General features: G+C 47.0%; 2 protein-coding genes across 3 annotated transcripts in view; both read right to left on the bottom strand.

Moving 5' to 3' along the window:
* Nucleotides 1–126: 126 nt before the first annotated feature.
* Nucleotides 127–16,051, bottom strand: TCN2 (transcobalamin 2). Of its 2 annotated transcripts, XM_083417833.1 has the most exons (11): nt 15,794–16,051; nt 14,313–14,554; nt 12,714–12,864; nt 11,702–11,891; nt 10,281–10,441; nt 9,858–10,019; nt 7,949–8,124; nt 6,658–6,829; nt 6,301–6,499; nt 2,417–2,538; nt 127–739 (listed from the first exon to the last, which is right to left on the bottom strand). In XM_083417833.1, the coding sequence occupies exons 3-11, from the start codon at nt 12,778–12,780 to the stop codon at nt 678–680; spliced, it is 1,311 nt and encodes a 436-aa protein (XP_083273959.1). In that variant the 5' UTR covers nt 12,781–12,864; nt 14,313–14,554; nt 15,794–16,051; the 3' UTR covers nt 127–677. The 2 variants fall into 2 exon arrangements, 1 of the variants encoding a protein (XP_083273959.1); XR_014505980.1 differs by lacking the exon at nt 15,794–16,051 and having other exon boundaries at nt 2,417–3,676; nt 5,243–6,499; nt 14,313–14,637.
* Nucleotides 3,693–16,318, bottom strand: part of LOC310666688 (uncharacterized protein) — a 110,961-nt gene continuing 98,335 nt past the window's right edge. Inside the window, exon 2 of the mRNA XM_083417946.1 lies at nt 3,693–4,774. Coding sequence (XP_083274072.1) covers nt 4,034–4,774 — 741 coding nt within the window. The 3' untranslated portion in view covers nt 3,693–4,033. The remainder of the gene's footprint in view (nt 4,775–16,318) is intronic.

The raw sequence follows: 16,318 nt of genomic DNA, 5'->3' as shown, positions 1-16,318 counted from the left end.
TGATAATATAAAGGATATGAGAAGGTTGAAAATAAGCCGAAGATATTACTACATGTGCAACTAATTGAAATGTACAAAGAACTGTCATGGAATGTTGTGTGGAAGTCCAAAAGAATTACTGTAAAAGAATGGAAAATAATTTTTATTAGTTTTCAATTACAATAATCCAATACTAGCCTCATTCTAACATTGCCAAGTTATAATACAATTAATAATACCAATCACTGAGATGCCAAATTATACAATTAAGGTGATCTCCTGCGTGCTAGAATTGATGATTTGAAGGTTTACTTCATTTCTGCGTTCCAAAATCTTATGAATTCCAATTACGTTCTGATCAAAATAACAATCCTTTATATCGCCAGCTGCAGTTTTAAAGACTTCCATTTGTATTGGCACACTAAATGATTTATACAGCTACAGGTGAAGCATTCAAACGCTCTTCTTGTTTTTCCTGGGTGTGGCAATTAATCTGTCCGTAATGTTTCTTCCTGTCCTTGTAATATATTGTGTCTATCAGTTGTTGCTGTTCTCCATTATGCCTCGGGCAGAGCTTGTGTCCCATTGTTGTTTCATGATTTCTTCATTGCTCCCTCTGTGCTGGTGTCTTTATGTGTCCTGCGAGCCAGTTGAGGCAGAGATAGCAGAGAGACATTCAATCAGAGTGTGGGCTGTTTCTACCAAGGGCTAAATTTGAAGAGGATGGTTTCTTCGTTTTGTGGGATGTAGTCTGCGATACCTGCAAAACAGGAGGGCAAAAGACGAGGCTGTAAGGACAGAGAGGAACTCCGAAGACCAAATCATCCTCCAGCTCCTTCCCAGGACTTTGGGTTTGCTGCAATGATATGGGAGTGGAGAAATAAAGTGCAGAATTCCATCTTCTGACAATCTCTGTTTTTCAAATAAAAACGTTAAGTTCCTAGACCTTAGGTTTGCGGACATATGCTTGAAGATACATCATTCCAAGCAGAAGTGAATGCATTCATGCATCCACCTCTCAGTGCCTGTAACATCCAAGCCACCTTCAACGCCTTCTGGAAATGCAACAAAGCTCAAGACTGAATTAAATCTGCTGGCTATGCAAGGCCAATGCTGTGTGCATTAACAATACAGTCGTATCTTGGATCCCAAACGCCTTGGTACTCGTCCGTTTTGGCTCCCAAACACTGCAAACCCGGAAGTGAGTGTTCCTGTTTATGAACGTTCTGTGGAAGTTGAACATCTGACGGGGCTTCCACGGCTTCCGATTGGCTGCAGGAGCTTCCTGCAGCCAATCGGAAGCCGCGCCTTGGTTTACGAACGTTTGGAAGTCGAATGGACTTCTGGAACGGATTCTGTTCGCCTTCCAAGGTACTACTGTAATACTACTACTACTGCAGTGGTACCTCGGGTTACAGACACTTCAGGTTACAGACTCCGCTAACCTAGAACTAGAACCTCGGGTTAAGAACTTTGCTTCAGGATGAGAACAAAAATCGTGTGGCGGCAGTGGGAGGCCCCATTAGCTAAAGTACCTCAGGTTAAGAACAGTTTCAGGTTAAGAATGGACCTCCAGCACGAATTAAGTTCTTAACCCGAGGTACCACTGTACTACTAATAATAACACCCTTCCTTTCCCCCTGACTCAAGGTGGCTTACAGCTAAAATAATAACAGCTAAAACACCGGGGGGGGGGGAATACAATCATTAAAAAACAATTAAACCTGGATAGAATTAAAACTATATATATTCAACTGCCCTTCGATAATTGCAACACCGAAGCAGAGAAATTGATGTAGGGTAAGGCTCTGGACACGGGTGGCGCTGTGGGTAAAACCACAGAGCCTAGGACTTGCCGATCAGAAGGTTGGCGGTTCGAATCCCCGCGACGGGGTGAGCTCCTGTTGCTCGGTCCCTGCTCCTGCCCACCCAGCAGTTCGAAAGCACGTCAAAGTGCAAGTAGATAAATAGGTACCGCTCCATCGGGAAGGTAAACAGCGTTTCCATGCGCTGCTCTGGTTCGCCAGAAGCGGCTTAGTCATGCTGGCCACATGACCCGGAAGCTGTACGCCGGCTCCCTCAGCCAATAAAGCGAGATGAGCGCCGCAACCCCAGAGTCGGCCACGACTGGACCTAATAGTCAGGGGTCCCTTTAAGGCTCTGCCAAGAGAATCTATGCCCTCAAATTAATACCCTCAGCACAGGCATATTATTTAGTCCCTAAGGGTGTAAACCAGGCATGGAATCGTGGGGACAAAGCCTAGGGAATGGTTTAGAGCCGGAATTGGTGATGCTAGCTGAGGCTGATGGGATTTGTAGCCCAAAGCTACAACCCAGAGAGCACCGGGCTGGCAAAGCCTGGTCCAAGCCAATCCCTCCCTCCCCGCCCCAGAGATAGGACAAAGGTCTCCTTTGCTGCTGGGCTTCTGTCACTCGCCTTGCTCCAGGGCAGTGTTTGGAGCTCGGAGAACCTTCCAGTATTTGCGTTCCCCTTCCCGAGGCTTCACCCCCATCACTGCGGTCAGCAGAGGGCCAGACAGCGTCTTCTGGGTCTCAAACCTGTTTAGCAAAAGAAGGAAGAACTGTCATGAATTGCTGAGGAATGAGCAGGTGTAGGAACAATGGAAGAACCGTTCTGGACCAGGCCAGAGACCTCCCTTCTCAGCATCCTGTTCTCACAGCGGCTGAACAGTTTGCATGTGGGAAACTTGTAATCCAAGCATTTGAACCTACCTAGATCCTGAAATCATCTTCTGAGGCCCTTCTTCGTGTGCCTCCTCCTTGAGAGGTGCGGAGGGCGGCAACACGAGAACGGGGCCTTCTCTGCAGTGGCTCCCTGTCTGTGGCATGCTCTCCCCAAGGAAGTTCACCTGGCACCTCAATTCGTAGCTGTCAACTTACAGATTTGAAAATAAGGGGCCAGCAGCCTTGAAAATAAGGGACCAGCAGCCAAAATAAGGGACCTGCAGCCTCACCTGTTCCAGGCACTCCAGTCTTCCTGTCCTCCTGCAGTCTGGTCAAACTCATGCTGGTAGCTCGAGAGCACTGTCCAACCAACTTTGTAACCAGAGGTTCAACTGAATAGAATCTGAATCACATGCACCACAAGGCCTATGCAGCCTCAACTTAAGATGGCTCCCCAACCTGGCTTTGCACTGCAAAGTTTGCAGCAGCACGTGCAACAAAATGGCGTCCAGCATTCAAAACACCCCTCAGCTTGCATTAACTAGCCACACAAAAGGCATACAAGCTCCACCCCCCAGTCATTCTTAGACTTCTTATTGGGTGAGCAACACAGCCAAACAACACAGTTGGAGCCTCCCTCTTCCCTGGCCGGCAAGGAGGGAGAGAGAGGAGCCGCTTCCTTCGAAATTTAAGGGACATCATTTAAGGGACATTTAAGGGACATCCATCAATAAGGACATGCAGCAGGACATGGCGCTGGAATAAGGGACTGTCCCTTCAAATAAGGGACACTTGACAGCTATGCCTCCATTACACACCTTTAGATGCCAGGCAAAAATGTTCCTTTTTAACCAGGCCTTTGGTTTACCTCCTTCACATCCTATGCCCTTTTAAAATGTAGCTCTTTTCTGGAGGGGTGTTATTGGGTGTTTTTTTAATTCTGATTACATTTGTTGTGATCTTTTCTGTGATACCCTGAGATCTCCGGGTATAAGGCAGTATAATAATAACACTGGGCAACAATTTTTTACTTTTTGAATGTAGTCTAGATTTCTACAACTGATTTAGGGTATTTTTGCACTGCTGAATCAGGAAATGGCATCCGTTTCGCTCCATCAGGTCAGGTTTTTGTGCTATGTTGATTTGAAAAAATCAGATCTTGTGACAAAATCGATTACATTTTTGTGGCATTATCAGCTGATTTTTGTCAACACATATCATCCTAAATATGATTTTAAGAGAAAAAAATGTTTTTCCAACAACATATATTGATTACCTGATAGAAACATCAATTACTGAAAACTGAATGGTGGGCATTGATAAAGGTAAGTACACGTAAATTGCATGTTGCTTCACCATTTTTCAAACTTCAGGGCTTGAACTTCCATTTCTTGGAACTCCTGGAATGCTCAGCGGCAGGGAGGTCTCTCTTCAGAGTCCAACAGTAGTCAGCCATCATGACTGCATCCCAGCGACCCTGATACCTGGTCTCCATCTCTTTCATGTCCTGATAGAATCTCTCCCCCTGCTCGTCACTCATTGAACCCAGGTTCTCAGGAAACCGGTCCATTTGTGAAAATAGGTAGTGCATCTTGATGCTCATGTTGCAGCCCAGGTTTCTGAAAGCAGTCAGCATGTTGTTGACAAGTTCTGCGTAGTTTCTGGCCTTATTGTTGCCAAGAAAGTTCTTCACTACCAGAACAAATGCCTTCCACGCTTCCAGTTCCACTTTGTTCATTGAGTTTCCGAACTCTGGATCTCTGATGAGCTGACGGATCTGAGGACCGTCAAAGATGCCAGCTTTCAACTTCCCCATGGTCAATCCTGGAAAAGCCTGGCACAAGTAAGTGAAGCAGTCACCATCCTTGTCCAGAGCCTTGGTGAACTGCTTGATTAAGCCGAGCTTGATGTGCAGCGGTGGGAAGAGTATTCTGTCTCTGTCCACCAGAGGGTTGTTGATGACGTTCCTTTTTCTGCAAGGCACCAATTCCTCCCGCACAGGCCAGTCCTTCTTCATGTAATGCTGAGCACAGTCCCTACTATCCCACATGCACAGAAAACATGGGTACTTGGTGAAGCCAGACTGTTGTCCCAACAAAAAGTTCACCATCTTCAGATCAACACAAATAAACCACTTATGCTGATCATAACCAATTTTCTCCAGCACATACTTCACCCCTTCATAGTTCTCCTTCAGTGTACTCGAGTGAGCCAGGGGTTTTGATCCCCCAACTTTATGCTTTGCCGCACCAATTTATGGAAGATTTCAAGGTTTTATGACTTCAAACTGACCTCTTTTCGACATAATCACCCAGAACTATCAAACCTGAATACTTCTTGTCATTAAAATAATAATTTCCAATCAAAACAATTATTCGACATGGCATTTTATCCCCACCAACTTCTTCTAAAATGCTCCACACAAGCGTACATGTGAACAAAAATGTAAAAAAACGACTTGTGGCCATAACTCAAAAACTTGACCTGATTGAGCAAAACCAATGTGATTTTTGGATTCAGCGCATCAGATTCGTCCTAAATCAGCTGAAAAAACGCAGACAACAAATTTGTTGTTGACCAGTGTAATTAATAAATAATCGTAATAAAAGATCCCTCTCTGTATTTATGATTGCTACCAACTTGTATTCAGAAGCAGAGATAAGGGAAGGCAGAACAGCCAGCTAGTAGGCATTGATTGCTTCATTATATTATTAATATCATTATCAACGTATTAATTAGAAATCGTTTTGAGGGTGTGTTTTCTTGCAAGCAAGGGGTGTATAAATTTTCTGAAACAAACCAATAAGTAAAATCAGTAACCTTCTACACAATTGGCTCAAGGTGATATACAGTGAAAACAGCAATAAATTTAAATTTAAAGACAAAGCATTCGTATCATTATAGATAACAAAATCAAATAATTAAAATTGGGGGGGGGGGGGGTTTGCTATCCCCATTCCCAACAATCAATGCCAACAATAATTCTTTTGAATGAAACGACAGAAATTTGTGTGTAGGTTTAATTTCTATTTTGTTATACTGCCTTTCTTTCGTCTTGTATGTTATTGAAGTGTAGGTTCTTTCTTAAGTAAATAAACAATTTAAAAACCCCCACAAAAAGACAGCATACGAATCTACAGTCGTACATTGGATCTCAAACACCTTGGCTCCCGTAGAAATCGGCTCCCAAACAATCGAAACCCGGAAGTGAGTGTTCTGGTTTTTGAATGATTTTCGGAAGCTGAACATCCAGTACGGCTTCCGATTGGCTGCAGGACGATCCTGCAGCCAATCGGAAGCCGCACATCGGTTTTTTAACGGTTCCAGGAGTCGAACGGAATCCCGGAACGCATTCTGTTCAAGAACCAAGGCACAACTGTATATCAAAACTAAAAACAATGCATGAAGGAGGTCCCGGGTTCAAACCCCGCCCCACCCCATAGCATCTCCCGGTAGGACTATGAATCACCCGTGTCTGAAACCTTGGAGAGTCACTGCCAGACAGTGCTGGCAGTATTGGGCTGGATGGATCTGTGGTCTGCCTGGGTGGAGGGCAGCTCCCTCAGTTCCTATACTTCCACTGCCCCCCACCCCCTTAACACCAGCCAAAGCAAATGAAGATGGAATTAGCCTCACGTGAAGCGCTTAGGGGTATTCAGCTTCTCTGCAGCTTTCAACACGTCCAGCAGAGAGGAGCCGAGAGGAACTCTGACGACATGTCTGTACAACGGCGCGTGAAGAGGTGGCTGCTTCACAAGCAGCTGGACACGGATGCTTGGCCTACTCCCGGCAGGTGTCTCCAGCCTGGGAGAGGAGGTGACAAAATTCAAACCACCTGCATGCAAGGAAGCAAAGGTTGAGGGTGCATCAGGAGTCAGTCCCCCTCTATGGTCTCAGTGTTCCGCAGCTCTACCCTGGCTTGACTGGAGCCAAAAGTGGACTGCGTCCCCACTACTCCTTTGCAACACCCTCTTTACTCCCCTCGCCCGCTACCTCTCTCAGCTTGGCACACCATCCTGGCGACATCCAGGTAACTCTTGCCATGCAGGGCAGGTAGCAACTGGGACTTGATGAGGGCGTTTTGGAAATCTCCTCGCTCCAGGCTCCGAATCAGGGTTGCAACAGCCTCGGGACACTCTGGGTTCATCCCCGTAGCAATGAGGAACTGAATCGCAAAGAGATGGGAAAGGCATCAGAGCCTGAAGGAAAGTGCCTTTTTATGTTAGTTCTTGCACTCCCACCTACGGCAGAAGAGGCTACCGGTGGCCAGCTGGCATTGCCTGAAATCCTGGCAAAGCTAGAAGGGAAATGCCGCATCAGCCGGACGTTCCGCAGAGGTTTCCACTCTGTGCTGAAGAGGCAAGCCATTCCCTAGCCAAGGTCTTCAACCTCAGATTGGAAGAAAAATAAAAGACTTGCCTCTTCAGCACTGCAAGTGGTGTTTGGGAAAAAAACCTGTAGAACCAAGTGGAGAGAATCAGATTCTGGAATGGGACGCAACAGGAAAGGAAATTCAGAGGTGGCTGGGGCTGATGGGGATGAAGGTAAGGAGACCAACAGTAGGTGGCACCAGAGTCAATGACAGGAGGAGACAGCTCATCCTAGCTTTGTTCCCCTCTTACTTGTTGAGTTCTGCGACTACAAAGTAGGAGGAGGAGAGGCTCAGCCACCTCTGGGCTGCTTGTACATAAGAAGCCAGGCAGGTGGGGGCTGGGCGGGGGCAGAGGGAGGTTGGTGGGGCAGTGCCCCGTTTGCTCTAATGGGCCATGCCCACTAGTGAAGGGATCCTTCAAGTTTCCGCCTTGTGGTTACAGAGTAAGAAAATAATAATAATAATAATGATTTATTTATATCCCGCCCTCCCCAGCCAAAGCCAGGCTCAGAGCAGCTAACCACAATAAAAGTAACACAGCATTCTAAAATTAATTAAAATCAAATTAATGGCACCCATTGGGCTAGAGTTCTATGAGGATTGCCAAAGGAGGGGGTCAGACTGTGCCTTGGCCAAAGGCCTGGTGGAACAGCTCTGTCTTGCAGGCCCTGCGGAAAGATGTCAAGTCCCGCAGGGCCCTAGTCTCTTGTGACAGAGCGTTCCACCAGATCGGGGCCACAGCCGAAAAAGCCCTGACTCTGGTTGAGGCCAGCCTAACATTTCTATGGCTAAGGACCTCCAAGATGTTTTTGTTTGAAGACCGGCTTAGCTAAGCAACGGCTTAGCAAGAGCTATAGAATAGTAAATGTGAGAATTGCCATCCCTCCACTTCGCCTGCAGAGTCCTCCTCACCTGTGTGGCCAGGGGGCTGCTGTCGACATTGCCAAAAGCCCCTTCTGCAGTCTTGGCCTGCAATATCTTCTGCTTGACTCTCTGCACAGCCTGGCTGAGGTTGGCCACCAGCTCTGGCTTGTAGAAGGTGGCTCGTTCCAAGCAGGCAAAGGCCAGACCTCCCATCGCCTCTGTGTCTGGGTAAGCAAGGTTAAAACAGCCATGAAGAGGAGAGCTGACCCATCAGTCCCAACACATGTCTACATCCTTTGCATCCTCCATCGGTCCATCTAGCTCAGTACTGTCTACACTGACCGGCAGCAGCTCTGGGAGTCTCTCCCAGCCCTAACTGGAGATGTGGGCAATTGAACCAAGGACCATCTGCAAGCACAGCAGGTGCTCTACCACTGAACGCCGCCACCCGTTTTCCATACCCACGGTGCTCCCTGCTTCTCCATACCTCTGTCCTCCCAACAGCTAATCACCAGTCCCTGCCCCTTGCCACCTGAGGCAATGCCCCACTCTGTCTAACGGTAGGGCTGGTCCCAGAGAAGACAGCCAAGCTGCTACAGGGAAAATGGGCACAGAGCCCCGGAGCAGCCCTTCTTGGTGTGCCTCCTCCACAAGAGGTCTGGAAGGTGGCAACACGAGAAAGGGCCTTTTCTGCAGTGGCTCCCCATTTGTGGAATGCTCTCCCCAGGGAGGTTCAAGCTGGCGCCTTAATTATACAGCTTTAGGAACCAGGCAAAAAAATGTTCCTCCTTAACCAGGACTTTGGCTAATTAACATCCAATGCCCTTTTAAAATGTGTTGCGGAAGTTCACTGGGATGTTTTGGTTTTTATAATGTAGTTTGTGTTTTTATTTTGTGGCTTATGTTGTAACCACCCTGAGACCTGCAGGTATAGGATAGTATACTACTACTACTACTAGCAACAATTATATATACATGAATGAGTGTCTCCACCCCCATCGTTCAGCCTGGACACTGAGGTCCACCTCCGAGGGCCTTCTGGTGGTTCCCTCCTTGCGAGAAATGATGTTACAGGGAACCAGGCAGAGGGCCTTCTCGGTAGTGGCACCCTCCCTGTGGAATACCCTCCCATCAGATGTCAAGGAAATAAACAACTATCTGACTTTTGGAAGACATCTGAAGACAGCCCTGTTTAGGGAAGGTTTTTTATGTTTGATGTTTTGTCGTGTTTTTAGTATTCTGTTGTGAGCCACCCAGAGTGGCTGGGGAAACCTAGCCAGATGGATGGGGTTTAGATAAAATCATCATCATTATTAGTCATTCACCAGCAGTAAAAGAAACCTCCTGCAAACCAGATTAAAATGGGTCATCCCCAACTGCCCCCAGCCAGAAGCCGCACAGACCATTAAAGCTGAAAGGCATCAAACCCTCCCACCCCACCTGTTGTGGTTCTAGGGATTGATTGTGCGTAAATTGCCTTCACTCGTGGCTGTCTTGCATGGTTGAACCCTTTCTGACAGAGCAGCCTCTATCTCGTGGCTGCCTCAGTCGCTGGTAGAATCCGTCAATGGGCGTTTCTTAAACCGCTTCCAACATAAAAGCTGCTTCACGCCCAGTCTCCTCCCCCACTGCCTGCGCGCAACCTTTTTACGCGCTGTGGGTGTGGGTAACGGAGCACTTGTTCCCTCTCCGCTTGTCTCCTGCGAAGAGTCTTGGAGCCAGCTCTCCGCTTCCTCTATCTCCTCCCCTTCTCCACTGGTGTTATGCTGATTTCCTTCCCCAGCATTTGGGCTATCCCTCCCCCTACTGGTGCCCTCTCCACCATCGTCCAAGAGCCCTCTCACCTCCTCCTGCTCCGATGGCAGTTCCCTGACACCACCCCACCACCCCCCCGGGCAGAAAACAGTTGAGATCAAGAAACCTGAATGGACTCATGTGCAAAGGGGGCAGCACGTACCCACAGAGTGCTTGTTGTGGAGCACAAATCGTCCCCGCTCCTCTGCGTGCAAGAGCTTGCGGATCACATGCTCGTCGATCTTCTTGCGGTGAACACACAAGGCTAAGACCCCCAAGCTGTACTGGTAGTAGTTGGTGATGGGGTGTCCTGTGTCCTTGTGACCTGGGTGCAGGACGAGAAAGACCAATGGGTAAATCTGCCTTTTCTGCCGTAATTAATTACCCCGCTCCCTGCTGACCTTTAGCCTACGAAGCCCTGCTCTGAGGCTTCCAGATGCTGGCAAAACCTCTCCTTAAGTGCTGGCCCCTAATTCAGACTTCCAACACTTGCTTTCATTCAATCAGTCTTTTAATGTGGCAGCACCTACCCACTGGAACTCCTTGCCACTTGACACCAAGCAGGCGCCATCGCCTGGAACCTTACCTATCTGCGCCTTTTCCTTGTTCAAGTGAAGCTTCAGCTGCGTCACCAGCTGCCTCCCTTCAAGTGCCTCCATGTCGTGGCAAGCGGCCCGCAGCGCAAGGAGGTACAGGGCCAGCTGACCTGTGCTAGGATGCTCATGGTAGCGGACTGGAGTCAGAGAGCTGGATTGGAAGAAGTCAGAATAGCCACGCCGTTAGGCCCTCCCATGCAACCAGGCTAGGCCTTCTCCAGGTTTAATTTCATTTATCCAGTTCAATTTTATTACAGGGCTTCCCAGGCTTGTGTCTCCAGCTGTTTCTGGACTACAAATCCCAACACACCTTGACTGCTGGTCCTGCTAGCTAGCGAGGATGGGAGCTAGCGAGCGGCTGGAGACCTAAGTTTGGGAAACCGTGTTTTATTGCGTTCAGAGCCCACCTTTTTCTCTAAGGGGCTTAAGGTTGTGTACACGCCTCTCCCCGCGCAACAACCTTGCGAGGTAGGTTAGGCTGAGAGTGCCTGACTGGGCCAACATCACCCAGTGAACTTTGTGGCTGAGCAAGGATTTGCTAGTCCAGCCGGCGAACCACGGCACCACCACGGCTCTCTTTTTGTTTCGTCTAGAATTAGGATGTTCATTCATAATAAAATTTACATTCACTGGCATAATAATGGCGGCGTTATTGCTATATTTTAAATGAAGACCTGATCGTAACCCTCACCCTCTCCCCTTCTTCCCCTCTGTTGTCTCCCACGCTGTCAAAACTCATATTGTAAGATGCTTGGAATGGGGTGGGCCTGTCTGTCTGTCTGTCTGCTTGCTTGCTTGCTTGATGTTGCTTTGTTGGAATGCAAGAGTATACTGAACTAATATATCATAGAATGGTAGAGTTGGAAGAGACCACGAGGTTCATCCAGCCCAACCCCCTGCAATGCAGGAATCTTTTTGCCCAGCATGGGACTCGAACCCATAACCCTGAGATTAAGAGTTCCTTGCTGGTTGCATCAGGCCAGTGGCCCGTACAGCCCAGCATCCTGTTCTCATAGTGGCCAACCAGATACAGTGGTACTTCTGGTTGCAAACGGGATCCGTTCCGGAGGCCCGTTCGCAACATGAAAAGAATGCAACCCATTCGTCTGCGCACGCGGGGGTTGTGATTTGCTGCTTCTGCGCATGGCGTCATTTTGTGCTTCTGCGCATGCGCAAGCGGCGAAACCCAAAAGTAACCCTTTCTGGTTCTTCCGGATTGCCGCGGGACGTAACCTGAAAGAATGTAACATGAAGCGGACGTAACATGAGGTATGACTGTACCCATATGTGAAACCTGCAAGCGGGACCTGATCCCAAGAGGACTTTTCTGTGGTTCCCAGAAATGTACATTCATTGCTCCACCCCCTTCTGCCTCTGGCCCTCATGCTGCAAAACCCTGTGTTAAACATACGCGCTGGCATTGGGCTGAAAGGCATCTTTCAGGCGCTGGAGGTACTGGGTCTCCGTCTGCAAGTTGTGGTCGTTAGACAGCCGCAGGGCCAGGTAAACACTGGGGTTCGGCTCCTCAGACACATCCTCTGCCACTTTCAGGAGCTCCGCGTTCAAAGACCTGATGCGATCAGAATTTCCTGCAGAGATTTCTGACCCGAGAGAAGAACAAAACAGGATCGCAAATGTGGCTGCTTTAAAACACATGACTTCCCCCAAAGAACTCTGTGGGAACTGTAGTTTATATTAAGGGTTCTGGCAATTCATAGAATCATAGAGTTCTAGTCCAACCCCCTGCAATGAAGCCAACTTGTGTCTCTGTGAGGGGAAAACTACAGGTCCCAGCATTATTGCCCGGGTGGGTGGGGGTCATGACCTTTGAAGATGTGTTGAATGTGCTTTAAATGCATGGGGTGAATCTGCCCTGACCCTTCCTCATTAAGGTAAAAACTTTTCCCATATCAGTGCCACAGCTTCTCCACCTTCATTCTGATTCTCTTCTACATTCTGCTGTAAAGCATAGCTGCCAACTTTTCCCTTTTCTTGCGAGGAATCCTATTCATAGCTGTCAACTTTCAGATTTGAAAATAAGGGATCAGCAGCCTCACCTGTCCCAGGGACAGTCTACGGGATATCTAACAATCTGGGATAGCAGCAGGAAGTGGCGCTGGAATAAGGGAATTTCCCGCAAAAAAAGGGAAGGTTGACAGCTATGACCCTATTCAGAATAAGGGAATTTCCCTTTAAAAAACATTGACAGCTATGGCTGTAAGAACCTTATCTTATACATCCTCAATAGTTATACATCATAATGTGAATCTTGTTCATGTTTTTTTAAATTTCAGTGAGAGGGAAAAGCAATTTGCAAACTATATCTATCTATATCTATCATCTATCTATCAATCATCTATCTATCTATCTATCTATGTATCTATCTATCTATCTATATGATACTTCTCATAAGCAGAGATTACCACACAGCTGGACAGAGGCAAACACAATGGGGAAGAGGACGAAGAACCGTAGACCTCTGGGGTCCATGCTTGTCACGAGAAGGAAGTCAACAGACAGAGATGCTGGCCAGAATTTCAGGAAGGAGTCCAGGAGCTTGGAGGCAAAGACAGCCTGTGAAAGATTCAATGGGAGGAATATCAGTGATGACACAATCTTCCCAAGGAAGAAGTGCTGAGTCTGTGCAACAGGAAGGACTTTGGATGGATGAGAAACAACAAGGGCTGGTGAGGCAGATCAGAAATGTCCATTGGCTATCCTTCCTCTTGATGCTTCACAGATAGCATGTTACACACATATCTGGTTCCACAGAAACCACTTTATCTCACCTAGATATTTTATAGGGAGTGGCAGGATGAGACTCCACGCCACAGCCTTTGAGATCAAGCATAGGAAGTGGTCCACCACACATTCACAGAGAGGACTCCCATGCCCTCAATGCAGGAATAAATTTGTCGTGGATAATGCTTCCCCCTGCCCTCCAACCAGGGCCAGGTTTAGGTTTGATGAGGCACTAAGCTACTGAAGGTAATGGGGCCCTGGTATGTCCAGCTGTCCTTCGTCAACAACAATTTGTCACTTTTTTGTGCGCTGAATATATGATATATGGTAATTTATGGAGCTAATAGGTATCTAAAGTCATTTGCACATAACAAAATTTGTATTTTATCAAAGTACAGTGGTACCTCGGGTTAAGTACTTAATTCGTTCCGGAGGTCCGTTCTTAACCTGAAACTGTTCTTAACGTGAAGCACCACTTTAGCTAATGGGGCCTCCTGCTGCCGCCGCGCCACCGGAGCACGATTTCTGTTCTCATCCTGAAGCAATGTTCTTAACCTGAAGCACTATTTCTGGGTTAGTGGAGTCTGTAACCTAAAGCGTATGTAACCTGAAGCGTATGTAACCTGAGGTACCACTGTAATTGTTGAACTGAAATACAATTAAGAAGAAGTATATTAATAGTGAAATTAGGGGGGGGGGTCAAGAGACTGGGGCCCTAAGCTATAGCTTGTTTAGCTTATACAGAAATCCGGCACTGCCTCCAACATTTCTCTGATGAAAACAGGGATGTCCTAAGGGAAACGGGACATTCTGGGATCAAATCAGAAACCGGGACGGCTTCTGTAAATCGAGGGCTGCCCCCGGAAAATAGGATCTGCCGTCAGTGGCTGCTAGATGTTTACGTTCCACTTCCCCTATTGGAGGAAGTATGCCTCTAAATGTCAGTTGCTGGGAATTGCAAGAGGGGATAGTGTGATATACCGTCCACTTTGGGAACTACTGAACTACGTACATTCTTCCCCCTTCAACCTGCTCAGTCAAGCCATTGTGTCCGCCTCTTACATCCCTTGTTGGATAAGAGCGTTTCAGGCTGCAACCCCATGGACCTATTCCTGGCAGGAAGCCCCACTAAATACAGCAGGACTTAGTTCTGCATAAATAAACGTGCATGGGATTGAGCTATATCAATAAATATAACATTATACCCGAGGGATCAAGGATTATGTGGGGAGATGTGGGGTGTGAGGGGGAAACGAGCTGTCTTAAGGAGGAGAGCCTACCTGATATGGTCACTTGATGTCCTAGGAGTCTTCACCTCTTCCTGTGAATTATGAATTGGGGTGCGCGAGGACTGAAATCAGCTTTTAGAACGAGACTTTTCCTCCACTTTCTCACCACAGGCAGGCAGTGAGGAATCTTCTTTCACTCTTGTTTATTTCAGGTCACGTGACATCTCCTCCAGCTGCTGAAGTCAGCTGTTTGCAGAGTGTTTCCTTTCAATTTAAGTGGCTGGGCTGCAGCTCTGGAAGGGAAAAATACGCAAGTTCCAGAGTCCTGAATATGTGGAATCAGGACAGGTCAAGAGCACATTGGAATAATTCACAGAGACGGCCAGGAACAAAGGAGCCCCAAATAAACTTGTGACCTAGCTGATAATATATTAGTACCTTCCCATGATTTACCTCAGATAATAATCTGAAATAATGCAATGCTCTTGGTTGGAACGTGTCTTCAGATAACGGGTACAAAGATCGTAACAGCCTAAGCTGGCACCAGTCTGAACACAACTCTTCTCCTTTTTTAAAAAAAGAAACGAAAGTCCTAACTCCTCACTGAAAGAAACCTCACACAAGTTTTCAAAGTGAAGTTTGCCCATAGTGATTTTGCATCAAGATATATGTTTAGGCTATAGAATACCGGAGTGTGAAAAAGGAGGGATCAAGCTCTGTATATGAACTTCTTTTTGCAGGATCTGAGTTAATTCGACCATTAATCAGATGTAACTATTTCATTTCTCTCTCTCAAAAAAAAAATAATGCTGGAAATCTCGCTTTCTTGTTTAAAAGCGTTTATAAGCTGCTTAATATATTTGGGGGAGAAAAATATTAAGCCCTGTGTGCAACATAAAAGCAAACATTATTGTTAAAACAAAAATGTAACATAAAACCAATAAAACAGTAATATGATAACATAACAAATAAAACAGGAATTCCGGGGGATTCAGGCACATAGAGTCTGAATTTATGGATCAGGGAAAGCCTGGATTAATCACTGATGGGCTGCATATTCATTTGAAGTACGGTATTCTGTAAAATTGGGCACACTGTACATTTAAAACACATTCGAAGCATAATATTCTTTCCCTCAAAGAATTCTGGGCACTGTAGTTGAGCCGTCACAGAGTTACAATTCCCAGCAACCTTTAACAAACTACTGCACCCAGAATACTTTGAGGGGAGTTTGTGCTTCAGGTGTGCTTTAAAGGTATAGTGGGTAAGCAGTTTAAGAACCTTCCAAGTATTTTTTTAATCCAAAACTGTGCAAGGCTGCTTGCTGTGTCATAAACCCAAGGCAGCATGTTTTCCCTGTAATCTATTGTCTCCATATTTATGATTGGATGGGCCCCTGGCTGAGAAAGAGAGGCTTACAACAGCCCTTCAATGTAGTCCAGTGTTAAAAGTGCAAGTTGGTGGTGGAGCTGAGGCAGATTTGGGTTTTCAGACAAACATCCACCTCACGTTGCAGGAAAAGGCCCACTCACTTAAATGCAAGCAGCTGGATACAAAAGCCTTCAATGGACTTGCATGAAGGCGACTGGTGCTTGGACATGTTTAAAAACCAGTTGGGGGGGGGAAGCAGAGATCTTTGCTGCTACAGTTTAGGAACCTAGGAAGCTGCCTTCTACTAAGCCAGACCACTGGTTCCTGTAGCTCAGTATTGTCTGCACTGGCTGGCAGCAGCTCTTCAGGAAAAATGCCTAGCCATCTCTGGAGACTCCACTGGGGATTGAACCTGCAGGCACACAAGAACCGAAAGCTAAGCCCTGGGTGTCAGTCTACATTTTTCCGATCTCTAGGCACCCGACTTTATGTCACAGGAAGCCTTTCTATTTCTAAGCCTCTATCATAGTCATCCAAGCCCCCAGCATGCGCCGCGTCCCCCAGGTCGGCTTCCTGGACCTAGGGTCTTGCTTAAGGCCCCCCTAAAGGTGCCCAAATCTATGCCTGCTCGAAAACTTTGCTGCTCCGAGAGCTTCCCGGCGTGGCGACTGAAACGAAGCGACTTC

The sequence above is a fragment of the Podarcis tiliguerta genome (assembly GCF_965153285.1).
Source record: "Podarcis tiliguerta genome assembly, chromosome: 16".
NCBI lineage: Eukaryota > Metazoa > Chordata > Lepidosauria > Squamata > Lacertidae > Podarcis > Podarcis tiliguerta.
Note: the sequence above shows the minus strand (reverse complement) of the source record. Positions and strands in the feature narration are given on the sequence as shown.

Bases quoted from the DNA above. Each gene is read 5' to 3' on its own strand.
- TCN2 (XM_083417833.1), bottom strand. From the start codon at position 12,780: ATGGACCCCAGAGGTCTACGGTTCTTCGTCCTCTTCCCCATTGTGTTT. The intron at 10,442-11,701 runs GTATGTTTAACA...CTTCCAATCCAG, and splicing joins TTTCAGCCCAATGCCAGCGC to CTCTCTGACTCCAGTCCGCT. The intron at 6,500-6,657 runs GTAGCGGGCGAG...CCTTGCATGCAG, and splicing joins GGTGTGCCAAGCTGAGAGAG to GTGGTTTGAATTTTGTCACC.